The sequence below is a fragment of the Festucalex cinctus genome, chromosome 2 (genome assembly GCF_051991245.1).
Source record: "Festucalex cinctus isolate MCC-2025b chromosome 2, RoL_Fcin_1.0, whole genome shotgun sequence".
Taxonomy (NCBI): Eukaryota; Metazoa; Chordata; class Actinopteri; order Syngnathiformes; family Syngnathidae; genus Festucalex; species Festucalex cinctus.
In genome coordinates, this window is record NC_135412.1 from 22,826,250 (window position 1) to 22,841,157 (window position 14,908).

Sequence of the window (14,908 nt, forward strand, 5' to 3'; positions counted from 1 at the left end):
CTCATTCACTCCCAGCCATTTTCAAATGTGAAGCAAAACTGTTTCTAAACTATGTGACGTCATTTCCTCCTGACACGAGTTGAAGCCGTGACGGGTTGGCTTCAAGGCAGTTGACACGCTAACATTCTTTATTTATGTGATGTTATTGTACACTGTTAACCCGAATAAGTTAACAGAACTTAAAAAAGTGAGGTAAATCGGTTGCTTCACTTTTTTTTTTAGGTGATTAACTCAAAAAGTAACGTTTTCCAGAACTTGAATTGTTTGATGATACCAAACTTAATTTTTGTGGAATGTGGGCGGAAGGCCATGCAAGAACATACTACCCCTATCAAAAAGTATGGAATCAGCAGTCTTGAACGAGCACTCACTCAGACGTTTTATTCTGTAGATCAAACTCAGATAAAAAGCACGAAACAGTCGGAAGGTCATTCCAAAGTGCAACATCTTGGCTTTCAGAAACACAAAGCATTGTGGCCTTTAGTTGTTTGTCTTGACGCTTAGATGTCTTCCTTGGTCTACCAGTACGCTTGACTTGAACAACTATCCCATGCTGTTTGTACTTGGTCCAGATCTTCGATACAGCTGACATTTTTGGCAAGCATACGTGTAGAGTTACCTTCTTCATTAAGTTTGATAATCCTGTCTTTGGTCTCAGGAGACATCTCCCTTGTTGGAGCCATGATTCTTGCCAATCCACTTGGTCCAGCAGCCCTCCAAGGTGTGATACCTGCACTGTTTTTAACTGCTGACAAACGAGCAGATGTCATTTGAGGCAGGTGCCCAATTAAGGAAAGGAAATTGACTGGGTGTGTCCTGGGTATTTTCTGTTCAAAATGGAGTGATTCCATATTTTTTTCCTCAGAATGGAGTGATTCCGTATTTATTTCCCTGCACTTGCTTATAAAAGTAACATTTACTGACCAGCACAATGTTTTTTCTTCATTTCTTTTAGTGTTTCTGAAAGCCAAGATGTTGCACTTTGGAATGACCTTACGACTGTTTCATGCTTTTTATCTGAGTTTGATCTACAGAATAAAACGTCTGAGTGAGTGCTCGTCCAAGACTGCTGATTCCATATTTTTTGCTAGGGGTTGTATAACCTCCACCCAGGAAGGTCGAAGCCCGGATTCGATCTCACAACCTCTGCACTGGGAGACATGCTAACTAGGGATGTATCTTAAATATATCTTGTGTGAGTGAGTGATTTAAAAAAGAAATATGTCTTTTATTGTGTTTGTAGTTTCCCATGCAAGTTCACAACATACACTTATCCTCCAGTGAGGGGTAACAAAATATTGGTAACACCTCAAAACTCCTCTTCCATAATATAGTTCATTACAAACTGATAAACTACTGAGAATTATTGCCTTTAGAAAACGTTTGTATTGGATGTCATTTGACTGTATACAGCTGCACTTATGACATGACGCAATGCATAGCCTCACTGTACTTTCGTTCTTTCTATCCTGTTACAAGAAAAGAAAGTGATCACATGCAAGGTCAAATCGGTAGGAAGCAAAAAAGTGTCAGTGACCCTTGGACTTAGGTCAGGTGGAATCTGCTGCCCCCTCAGGTCACGTGTGGATTTCAACACTCTTGAAGGAAATTCAATTGCAGAGTTCACAGTTTGACCGGCAGTTCACATATTTGTGGGTGGTAGATTTTTGTCACATTCCAAAGACATGCATGGCAGGTTAATTGGGCGCTCCGAATTGTCCCTAGGTGTGCTTGTGAGTGTGGATGGTTGTTCGTCTGTGTGCCCTGCGATTGGCTGGCAACCAGTCCAGGGTGTCCCCCGCCTACTGCCCAGAGCCAGCTGAGATAGGCGCCAGCAGCCCCCGCGACCCTTGTGAGGAATAAGCGGTCAAGAAAATGGATGGATATATATATATATATATATATATATATATATATATATATATATATATATATATATATATATATATATATATATATATATATATATATATATATATATATATATATATATATATATATATATATGTATATATATATATATATATATATATATATATATATATATATATATATATATGTATGTGTATGTTTATATGTATGCTGCTCGTCAAAGTTGACATGATCCAAGTTTCTAAACTATGTGACGTATTTGCGAATTGTAGGACCCAGCAGAGCACCGTCCCCCTTGCTTCACCTGTTCGCTTACGCGCGAGCAGCCCCCATCCCCTCCCAACATTTTTTCCCCCTCTCAACTTGGAAATTCCTTCCAGCAGCAGCCCATGCACGATAATGCCACAAAAGCAGAATCAAATAACAATGCTCAAGCTCTGCAGCCTGCTCATTGCCGCGTCCCTCGCCGGCGCATCCCTGCATGCCGAGATGGTGTTCCGCTGCCCGGCGTGCACCGCCGAGCGCCAGGCTCTGTGTCCGCCACTCGGCGAGCCTTGCGCGGAGATCGTGCGCGAGCCGGGCTGCGGCTGCTGCCCGGTGTGCGCCCGACAGGAGGGCGAGACGTGCGGCGTGTACACCCCGAGGTGTGCCGCCGGCTTGCGGTGCTACCCGACGCCCGACTCGGAGCTTCCGCTGGAGCAACTGGTGCTGGGCCAGGGCCTGTGCCGCCGGCACACGGTCGACACCGACATCGCGAGCCGGGAGCACCGGGAGCAGACCAGCGGTCAGTCCGTCCCGTCCTTTTGTCGGTCTGTCCTGTCGCCACTTAGCGAAGTTGTGAGCAAGGTTATTTTAGTCAACTAAAACTAAAGAAAAAACTACAACTAAAAGTCAACAAACAATTTCGTTATGGAAATAAAATAAAAACGGAAATGCTTAAAAAAAAAGAAAAGAAAACTAATTAAAACTACATTTTATGTTTACAAAACTAACTACAACTAAATGTCCTTCGTTTTAGTCTTTGGTAATTAATTTAATGCATGAGCCTTTGGGGATGATTTTAAATGTAATTTTAAGTAGATTTATATTGATATGAACCGGATTTTAAGGACGTTTGAAAGTGTGTCACGCAGAAGTGACGTCATCTAGCAGCAGCCAATAGAAAAGCATTTTCAGATGACGTCGCTCCTATCGTGTTTTTTGAATATCACGCACAATACGCTTAAAAAAACAAAACTAATACTGTACTAAAACTAAAGCTAAATAAATAAAACTAATAAAAACTAATAAGACCACCCCGAAAACGAAATCAAAATTAACTAAAATTCCAAAACTATTATAATAACACTGGAGCTGAGCCACAATTATCAACGCTAATGTGCTTTTTGAAACGATACAATGCTTTTATTTCAAATTCAAATACATTGTCCTGATTGCATTTATTAAAGGACAACAGATGCCTTTTGCTAACAACATGATTATATGAACGTCACACTGATCATGTGTGAGTCCCAGTTGCACTGACCTGCATGTGTGAAGAAAGCAAAATCCTGTATTAAATATAAATAATATTAATAAATATAAGTAAAATAATACACTAATTAAATGAATTAATTTAAAATTAAATTAATTACATTAAATATTATGGATGACTGGTTAGCACGCCCGCTTCCTAATACTGAGGACTCGGGTTCAAGTCCAGGCTCGGACCTTCCTGGGTGGAGTTTGCATGTTCTCCCCGTGCCTGCGTGGGTCTTCTCCGGGTGCTCCAGTCTCCTCCCACATTCCAAAGACATGCATGGCGGGTTAATTGGGCGCTCCAACTTGTTCCTAGGCGTGCTTGTGCATGTAGATGGAAATTAAATATTATAATAAAATAAATATAAACTCATTAAATTAGAATTTAATTAATTAAAAAAAATCTCTTCAACCCAGCCAGCCAAGGTAGTGGGGAGAATTCTCACAAGCTGCACTCCTTGGATTAAAAAAGAAGGAAAGAAAAATGTCAACGTTGATGTTGATGATTCTTTGAGGGAGTGGAGCGAGCCGGGAGACAGCGGGAGGAATGTTGCATTGTTTGGAAAAGCTGGACTTTAGGCTTTGACCTGCAGTAAGCATACAGTGCGCAGCCTCTACCTCCAAAATGTGTGTGCGGGAGGACTCCAGTGAGGCTCATGTGTGCTTTGTGTTTGGACAAGGACGGGTCACTGTGAGGAGGAAAAGTCAACAGCCTCGTTATTTGGATCATTCTGAGGCCCTCAGTCAAAATTTGTCCTTTCTTTTGGAATGTTTTGCCAAAATGGGGAACAAAAAGTCGATTTTGGTACTGGAGTGCTAGACAATAATTTCCCCGATGATAATCAGCAGTCATGTTGAAATTATACTTCTTGAAAGCAACCCTTCACAAAGCAGCTCGAGTATTGCTGGGTCAAAGGTCATGAATTGGGAGGCGCTTCAAGCTTCCAAAGACCTCACATCACTTCTATTTGTTGTACAATAGGATCTTCTCCCTTGGCAAAATGAGAATAACCGCTACTGAAGGTTTATAATGTTATGTCATGCGAATAATAATAATGATGATGATAATAATAATAATAATAATAATAATAATAATAATAATAATAATAATAATAATAATAATATTAATAATAATAATAATAATAATAATAACAACAGCAGCTGGGATAGGCTCCAGCATGCCCACGACCCTCGTACAATAATAATAATAATAATAATAACAATATCGCAAAGATTGCGAGGCAACGCAAAGCGAATGAACGCAAAGTTGTTTTTTCGCCTACCATGTCACCTTCGGTGTTCTGTAAACACTTCCAGGTCATCTTCCATGTGACCAAAAGCAACGAGGATGGAACGTTTGTAAACATGAATCAAAGCAGTGTGAAAGCTTTCCCGAGGCGACTAGGATGGAGCATGTATTTTCCCACTGCTTTGTTTACACGTCGCTTTTGGTCACATGGAAGATGACCCGGAAGTGTTTACGGCGCACCTAAAGTGACATGGTAGGCGAAAAAAACAACTTTGCGTTCCCTCACAAATTTTTTTGCGAGGGTTTGCGTTCCCTCACAATCTTTGCGAGGGAACACAAAGATGTTTTGTGAGGGAACGCAAAGTTGTTGTTTTTTTTCTACCATGTCACCTTAAGGGGCTCCGTAGGTTCCAGCATGCCCACATCCCTTGTATAATAACAAATAATAATAATAATAATAATAATAATAATAATAATAATAATAATAATAATAATAATAATAATAATAATAATAATGATTAGGGCTGTTTCCAAAACAAGTAGTTGTTGTTGTTTTTTTTTAAACTAGCAAAGACATCAATAGTCCAATGTTTAAAGCAAAAGACTGGTGTGCGCATGGGACAGGGGTTCGTATCCTGGTTGGAGCAGACAAACATTTGTATCTATACAACCTACATACAAACATAGCATGTAACATCTGTATGGTGCTCACATTTGTCTATGTAGAGGAGGTAACAACGCCAAGTACATGAGCAAGTGCGAGCCAGAGTGGAAAGAAACAGCAGTGCCATCTGAAATAACATGCTTAGCTAACAAGAGACATTCCTGTCCTGTTGAAGCCTGACCGACTCAAATAGCCCAAAGATAATCATTCAGCCAACACAGACTTTTTCAAAACAGTGCCACAGACCCGTGGCCCAAATCAAGATGACAATTAAACGTCGACAAACGTTGTATGCATGAGCCTTTCATGATGATTTTAACACATTCACTGCCATAGACGATTTTAGACGTCAAAGATTATTTTTTTCCTGGACTGGCAGTGAATGAGTTAAATGTAATTTTAAGTCCATTTATTTTGATTTGAACCGGAATAAGGCCGTCTGAAATTGTGTCACAGAAGTGACGTCATCGAGCAGCAGCCAATAGAAAAGCACCTTCATATGACGTCACTCCCATGTTTTTTTTTTTTTTTTAAATATTGCGCACAGGTAATACACCTTTAAAAAACAAAAAACAAAAAAAAAAGCTAAAACTAATAATGAAACAAACTAAAACTAAGCATTTATTAAATAACTAAAACTAATAAAAATTAACAAATCCACCCTGTCACATTAAATTAATTCACAGAGCGTCACAAAACAAAAAAAAATATTAGTGTCAAAGTCACTGTTGTGCAAAAAATGTATTTTCACAAAAAAAAGCTTGTTTTCTCCATTTTCCCCATTTTCGCTTGATGTCACTCAAATGACTTATTAATGGCGATTACAAAAGAACGGAATACGGTAGAAACATACTTTTGTTTTTCTAATGAAAGAATGGAATCCAATCTTTCATATGGTATCCACCATGCTTATGTCATTATAGCACATAATATTCTGTTTACCTTGAAAGATGGCACTGTCGTTTTTTTTTTTTTTTTTGATAACCTTTGGCAGTAAAAGAGTTAAAAGCAAATTTGTTCAAATTATTTTGAATAATGTTATTATTGTGTTATTATTATTACTAAATAATGATGCTTTTTTTTTTTTTTTTTAAATAAATCTCTACCCTTGTTCACATTTTCAAATGTTTACTTCTACAACATTCCAAGAAAATCCCAATGTCCCTTCAGCGGTAAGCTATTTTTTAGTAATGGTCCGCAGGCTACTTATGTGGACGACCTTGCGCCCGCTGGCACCACTTTGGTGACCCCTGTTCTGGAAAACTAGTTGCTCTATATCAGGGTGTCCAAACTTTTTCTTTTGAGGGCCGTATACAGTATAATCGAAGGATGCTAGGGCCATTTTGAAATTGTCTGACATTATTAAACACACTAAAATTAACAAGTCCATTAATAATGTACTATAGTTTAGCTAGTTATTTTTAAACAGACAGTTTGGAATTTTTCTTGATTTTGGGGTGGCCCACACCCCTGTATCCCAAAAGAATAGATCCGCCCCATCTCTGAACCAATCTCCACATTCAGAATCAAAGGAAGAGTAGTCGGTAATAAAATGACAAATTTTAAATCACTTGAGGATCTTAGTTAATCATTAATGTGATGTGTTCACAAATTAGACCTTGACACAGACAGCGGAACATGGAGGAAAACAGTTTTGTTTCTGTAACTGAAATCAATGACTTAATTAATTAATTACAAAAATAAATTTTTTTGCTTTAGATTTAAATAGTTTCTTTGCATATCTAGAAAAACAGGCTGTGTCAAAAGTATTTTTTGTATATGCTGAGGGCCGCTAAAAAATAGATGTCGGGCCGCCAATGGCCCCCGGGCCGTAGTTTGGACACACCTGCTCTATATGGTTGATGTCCGGACATGTACTCAGCCAGAAGGAAGGATTACGTCATAGGAAGTCCAAATATGGATATAGAGGGAAGGACTTGGACAGGAAGTGAAGGGACCGGACTAATGCTGCATTCAAGGATGTCCGGAAGTGGGATTTTTCGAAGTTCAAACCAGGAAGTGTGTACGGGAACTTCCCCTTGAAGTCAGAAATTCCACTTGCGAAGAAATCGGAAAATAAAAAAAGGAGCTCAACTTCGCCGACGGACTACAAGTGACATCACTCTACAATGGTAACCACGGACCGTGAATGGCAAAACACAATTTACTCGAGTACCAAACTAGACAATTTTCTTCATTAAATAAATATTTGACATAACTTCATGTAACGCAACGTACGTGACAGTATGCCGATATCTCCCTGCATGAAATTATACGGTCAACTATTGAACTGTATGGCATACTTATGAAATAAGATCAAAACAAATGAAGCAAAATTACGAGAAGGTAAGTTTGCTGGAAGTCAAAATGAGTTTTAAGAACCCCCCCCAAAAAAAAAAAACAATTTACCACTATCCGCCATGTTGGTTGTTACTTTTCGCCTAGAACGCTTTCAGGTTGGAACTGGGGAAAAAACAACTTGGATATATCTGACTTCCCACCTTCCTTCAATGCAGCATTAGACCAAAAGTTGGGGGGTGGGACAGGAAGTGACATCACACCTGTCAAAATGACTTCACGAGAAGTGCATTTTAATACTCTCTCTTACAGTCACACAACCATGTAATTCACACATTCATGTATTTCTCTTTTATTGTTATGAAATTGCGATTGATTGATTGATACTTGGAACTTGTTCTGCGCAACAAGCGAAGCCACCGATTGGGCCACAAAGATCTGTCAAGGGAGTGTGGCTAAAGTCTTGTATTGTATTTCTGGAAATCCCTTCAAGTGAATGGAGGCAGCATTCGCTCTGCCGATGGGGAATCTTGACGTGGCACCTCTGGCCTTTGTGTATTCTGGGATGGCTTTTTGGAAAGGAATTCATTGTCCATGCCGGGATGAATGAAAGCAGTCGACTGGACAGTCGGCCCGCTCGTCTGTTTGTCCTGCTGATCCGTCCGAGGCCATAAAGGGAAGGAGGGGGTCGAGTGGTGCGCTCCTCTTTGCTTGAGTGCGTGCAACATACAGTGAAAGAGATTGTGACCTTTGCCCTTTTACAAATGGTGCGCTCATGTGTGGAGCTTCCCAGACTTTAAACCGAACCTTTTGTTCCACGCACTTCTATGCTGTGTCACTTTGGATTCAAAGGTGCTGCCTTCGAAGCCGTTTGTAACAACATACGTGGAAAAGCAGCCAATAATTCAGGTTATCGACGCCTTTTGAAAATAATACTTTTATGCTTTTTTGTTGTTGTTGCTTTGTTTAAATTGCAAATCTTTTCGTGATTTTTTTATGGATTCATGACCCGAGTCAGTCTCAGAGGGTCAAGACACACACCCGACTCAAATGATCATGATCAAATGATGTGATTCCTTTATTATTGTAATCCCTTCATAGTATCAAAAAAAAAAAAAGTGGTTGCATGAATATGTGCAACATGAATTGGCATGTATCAAGGTTATTCTAGTTAATTGAAACTAACCTAAAAATGAAAACTAAAATTCAAAAACCTATTTCGTTAATGAAATAAAATAAAAACGAAAACACAAAAACTAACTGAAACTACATTTTATGTTCAAAACTAACTAAAAGTAACTATAATTATAGCAAAAATGTTCTTCATTTTAGTGTTTGGCAATTAATTGAATGCATGAGCATTTGGAGATGATTTGAAGTCGATTTATTGTGATATTAGCCGCTGGAATAAGGACGTTTGAAAGTGTGTCATACGGAAGTAATGTCATCTCGCAGCAGCCAATAGAAAAGCACCAAAAAATGACATCGCTTCCATGGTGGTTTTTAAATATTGTGCACAAGTAATACACATTTAAAAACTAAAACCAATACTGAAACTAACTAAAACCAAACTAAAACTAAGTATTTATTAAATAACTAAAACTAATAAAAACTAACAAAACTACCCTGAAAACGAATTAAAACTAAATACATACAAAACAAACAAACAAACAAACAAACTAACTAAAAACGAACTAAAATGAAAATTCCAAAACTTGAGACATGGCTTCAGCTTTACCAGGTGGGAAATATAGGATTATTGTACCATAGACTCAAAATTATCGTATTTTGATAGAAATTATCATACAGCCGTCATAACCAAAATACACCAATTCTCGACAGTCAAATACAGTCGTTCTTGTGTTTAAAAGCGCTCACAGGCACTCAAGGCTTTGTTGCGGGTTAACGCCACTGATCTGTATATATTACTGGATAGGTGGTTTAAGTCTTGTGCGATTACATGTATGGGAGCATCTCCTGGGGGCGGGCGCTTACCATTCAGCCAATCAATGCATGGGCGTCTCTCTGTACTCACGCTCAGCAAAGCGTGATTGGCTGGTATTATGTCACATGAGAACAGATGCCTTCAGGGTTCACAAAAAAACTCTGGCAGTTTCAGTTTCGCCGGCAATAATCCGAAATGGTCAAATTATTGTACGTTTGCCATTTTTTGGGGATTATTGATCGTACAGAGGGTCAAATTATTGTACAAATACGATAATTATCTTACACCTGGCAACACTGGTTGGCTTGGACGACGTGGGTAAACTTGGCTTGGGCGATGTGGGGGGCACGTGGGCGATGCGACAGGAACAGGACTCAACTCAACTTTATTGGAAAAGCGCTTTAAGAACAGGCATTGCTGTCTACAAAGTGCTGTACATAAACATAAATATTGATTGTGCAGTAAAGAATAAGGTAACAAAACAAGAACAAAGCAAACATTTACAAGTGCGTATACAAGTTTTTTGTTTTTTTTTACAAGTAATTACATTTCACATCAGTAAATTAATAAGACAGGACACACAGCACAGACTAAATAAACCACACTAACGAGACACTAACAAAACACACCTGGGGAACACGATAGGCAGAGGGCACTGATTGGTTAACACATGCTGGGAAGGGAAGACACACGCAGGTGGACGAGGTTAACTATGACGATACAAGGTGAAACAAACCAGACAAAAGACAACATAAATACCCAAAAACGAAACAAAAACCCAACCCCACCGAAAAAAAATGTGAGTGTTTTGGTTTTTTTCAATAAAGAAGGGTTCATTAAATCCACATATAGGAAACAAGTGAGATGCAGTACCTCCAACAAGGTCAAGAAGAACTGCTCTAAATTGTGGGCTGGCCTCTTGGGGAGGGGGGAAGCGGCCATGCGGGCATTTGCCCACGATGCCCAATGGCCAGTCCAGCCCTGAATCAAACTGAGCGTCATCTTCCCGTCCATCCGTCCTCCTTCAGGTGAGGCCGTCGAACTGTTGTTGTCCGACTCAGGCCTGAGCGACGCCCGCTTACCCGGTAAGGAGAGCACCTGGATGGGACCCAAGGAGAGCGCCGTGCGACAACATCGTCAGGAGATGATGACCAAGATGAAGAGCAACAAGGTGGAAGAGATGAAATCCACACGGCCCAGACAGGTGAGGACTGGAATGGAACCATCCACCCATCCATCCATCCATCCATCCATTTTCTTGACCGCTTATTCCTCACAAGGGTCGCGGGGTGTGCTGGAGCCTATCCCAGCTGGCTTTGGGCAGTAGGCGGGGTACACCCTGAACTGGTTGCTAGCCTATCGCAGTGGAATGGAACCATGCAAGGTTATTTTAGTGAACTCAAACTAACAAAAAACCCAAGCTCAAAATTCAAAAAACAATTTAGTTAAATAAAATAAAAACGAAAATGCTTTTTTTTAAAAAAAAAAGAAAACTAACTGAAACTACATTTGATGTTTACAAAACTAACTGAAACTAACTACAATTATTGCAAAAATGTCCTCCGTTTTAGTATTTGGGAATTCATTTAAAGCTTGAGCCTTTGGGGAAGATTTTTAATGTGATTTTAATTAGGTTTATTTTGATATTAACCGGAATAAGGATGGTTTGTTTTGTTTTTAATCCACACACACACAAGCGTACTTCATATAAGCCACATGGGGTCTCCTAGGCGGAGGAGCGAAACCGCGCCAACCGGCACCAAAGGCAAGTGACAGTTCCACTCCGCCTGGAGCCCAGGGAATAAGGACGTTTGGAAGTGACGCCATTGAGCAGCAGTCAATAGAAAAGCACCTTCAGATGACGTCGTTCCCATGGCGTTTTTTAAATATTGCGCACAATACACTTTTAAAAAAACAAAAAAACAAAAAAAAAAACAACTAAAACAAAAACTAAACTAAAATTAAGCATTTATTAAATAACAAACTATTTTTCCCTTTTATTTCATTATTTATGCACACAAAATATATTATTTTTAGCCATATTTTATGCACATAATAAATACTGTAATTAAAAATTCAAGATGTTTAGATGTAACAGAAGTAGAATAAATTGTCATTTTTTTCTTGATTTCTCTTGGTCTAGTCTGTCTGCAGAAATGGTAGTGATTACATTACTTTGAATTCTAATTTTACAACACATCAAGTAATAAATAGTCATCTGAACATATAGTACGTATGAGTGAAAGGTGATAGATCACAATTCATAAGGGAAAAAGGTTAAAGTTTTTTGTTTTTTTTTGACATATTAAAACATGCCTGCCTGTAACATACAATAACAGTGCAATACGTGTTTCATAAAATTCTATGAATTCATTTCAAACAGTACCTTTATTTTGTAGTATTTCTCGTTGCTGTACTACTTCAAGTGCCATATGTAAGTCGATGTTAGATTTGGTGGTGATCTCATGCATATCCTTGTATCCTTTCTCAAATCTTCTGTGCTTTGTTTTGGGTCGAAGACTCCGTGTCAGCAGGAGCTGGACCAGGTGCTGGAAAGGATCTCCAGGATGCCCTTCAGAGATAATCGAGGTCCCCTGGAGGACCTTTATGCCCTGCACATCCCCAACTGTGACAGGAGAGGGCAGTATAACCTCAAACAGGTGCATAAGAATTTATTTTTTTTTCTTCTTCTTTTCTTTCTTAAGACGTGATCGGGCTGCCAGATGGTATCGGGGTCGCCTAACCAAACACTTCCCGCTACAGGATTGGCTGGAAATGATCCAGTTGACGTCAAACATTGGAAAGAAAATATTAAAGTTGTCATTTAAATAACAAAATGTACGGACTGAAATTGTAAAAAAGTAAATAAACCTAAGAATATACACATAAATTGAATAAATAATAAAATAGATTGACTAAATGATAAATACACAAAATAATGGTCTCAAATGTGACAAATATTGTCAGTTTAGATTGTTAATGTGTTTCAATTATCATTAAGACTGCGTTTTGTAATTGTGATTTGTGACCAGTTAAAAAAGAAACCAAACCAAAGCTAACTTTGTTAGCGCTGCTATACTGATGTCACTGGCAAGCGCGAATGCGCTTCAATCTGTTTTTTTCCCACTCTTAAAAGTATCATGGTTTTATATTTTTAGGTTTATTTACGTTTTTACAATTTTAGTCCATACATTTTATTTTGAACAATTCTGGACAATCCTGTCGCGTGACGTCATCTGCAGGCGACCCGATACAATCTGGCAGCCCGATCACAACTGACACCTACACCGTCACTTTCCTTCGGTGCCGGTTGGCGTGGGTTCACTTCCCCGCCCGGGAGACCATGTAAGTTTGTGTGAGTGTTTGTTGTGTGTGCGGGTGAAAAACACACACACAAAAAAAAACATTTGGATGCCATATGGTACTTCCAGGTGGCAGAAACGTCATTGGCTGCACTAACTTCAAAATATAAAATAGAATATATTTAGATTAGGCCAGCAAAGAGAACAAAACTGGATGTCATTAATAGTTTTACAGATAAGTTAAATTAAATAATCAAATAAAACACAATAAAATAATTAAAGAATATTTACAATAATAATGATAGTAGTATTATTATTATCATCATTGAAATAAAATGTTTGCTTGAGTTGTGTTTCAAAAACATAAGCCTGCTAGCTAGCTAACGTGAGCTCTATTGGGTACATGCCACAGGCGGGACTGTTTTTCGCACAACAGTTTGTTTCCGGTTCGGTTTGCGACGTGTGGGCTGCGTCAAAAATACTTGTGCTTCCGACTTTGTGCCCCTGGGTTGCGCGTTTGCAACCCGGACCGGAAATAAACTGATGTGCAAAATCACGTCTTGCCTCTTCCGTGGCATATACCCCATTGCTGTGTATTTCCGGATAAAAAAAAAAAACATCTGTGCCATAAATCAGAGCAACAGAAAAGTCACTTAATAAGCCTCATTGAGCAGATAAACTGTGTCTTAACTGTGTTTCAATCACGTCAAGTTTTTAAATCAATTGAGGCTACCTGGTGAAAAATGGAAGTCTTCTACCCCCCCACATATGTTTGACGTCACAGAGAAAATGTCTAAATAGTCATTCAAGGTTCTTTTTCTTCTCTGCACAGTTGAACTTGTAATGTATTTTTTTCTATTGTAAGACGATCGCTTGTATGGTTCCAGTGCAAGATGTCTCTGTATGGTCAGAGGGGCGAGTGCTGGTGTGTGAGCCCCCACAGTGGCCGACCCATCCCGGCTGCCCCCACTGTGCGGGGAAACCCCAACTGCAGCCAGTACCTTCCCGAACTGGAGTTGGAGCTGGACGTGGACAACATGGAGCAGATATAATGTGAATAACACGAAAAGGAATTGTCAAACAACAACAACACAAATTAACACATAATAGTAATAAAAAGACTTGTAGATTGAAGGAGCTTCTTTGCTTTGATTTTCTGCCAGTGGCGAATGGAGATACCAGTGTGACAATGCTTGTAACTCAAAGCAATTGTGTATCATATCATCTTGCTCGAGTAAAATGCATATAAACGTCAAAGGAAAATATAAAATGGTACTTTATGAAAAGATACAGTAATGATGTGATTAAATAATGTAAAAAATTAAATGGACGTTTTGCTGTTCCTTCTGTCATGCGCACCTTGGCCACTTGGGGGCAGTGTAATACAGACATACATGGAGCATATCAAAACTCAATAAGCTGCATTATTAGCTCATTGTGCTTGTGACTATTTTGTGGTGTCTAGATCTGAGTTGCTTTACTTGATCAAATATGGATTGCTTATTAACGAATGCTCGCCTATTCGTTTGCCTGTCTACGGTGTTTAGCATTGTTTGTTAGCATGAGGCCAATAAAAGCCGAAAAAAGCTACAAACAGTATGGTGCTCGTTTGAAATACATGACGTCATTCTTGTTTAATGTTTGACAAATGGTGGAAGGTGCGACATCTCGAAAAGCAAACTTTCTGATGTACATTTTACAATCAAAAGGTCAAAGCCACCTATAAAAAAAATGCTTTTCCAGAGTACAGGATCTTTATTTAAATAGTGATTTGTCTTACAAAAAACAACAAAAAAAACAAGTACAAGCAACAACACACATGATAAATATTTGATGAGTGTTCACACCATAGTCGTTTTTTTTCTCTCCCTTTCAATTTGCCACATTGGAGTATGGAGCCCCTAAGGTGACATGGTATGGAAAAAAACAACTTTGCGTTCCCTCAACAAAGATCGCGAGATAACGCAAAGTTTACAGAGGACGTTTTTTTTTTTTTTTTTTTTTTTTTTTTAACGAGTTAATGTACTTCCGGGTCATCAAGTGACGAGGATGGACCGTGT

At 38.9% G+C, this 14,908-nt stretch overlaps 1 protein-coding gene across 1 annotated transcript; it reads left to right on the plus strand.

Moving 5' to 3' along the window:
- The first annotated feature begins 2,206 nt into the window (after positions 1–2,206).
- On the plus strand, positions 2,207–13,982 carry igfbp2a (insulin-like growth factor binding protein 2a). The gene is made up of 4 exons (XM_077513779.1): positions 2,207–2,656; positions 10,575–10,750; positions 12,066–12,206; positions 13,736–13,982. The coding sequence occupies exons 1-4, from the start codon at positions 2,272–2,274 to the stop codon at positions 13,898–13,900; spliced, it is 867 nt and encodes a 288-aa protein (XP_077369905.1). The 5' UTR covers positions 2,207–2,271; the 3' UTR covers positions 13,901–13,982.
- The last annotated feature ends 926 nt before the right edge of the window (positions 13,983–14,908 follow it).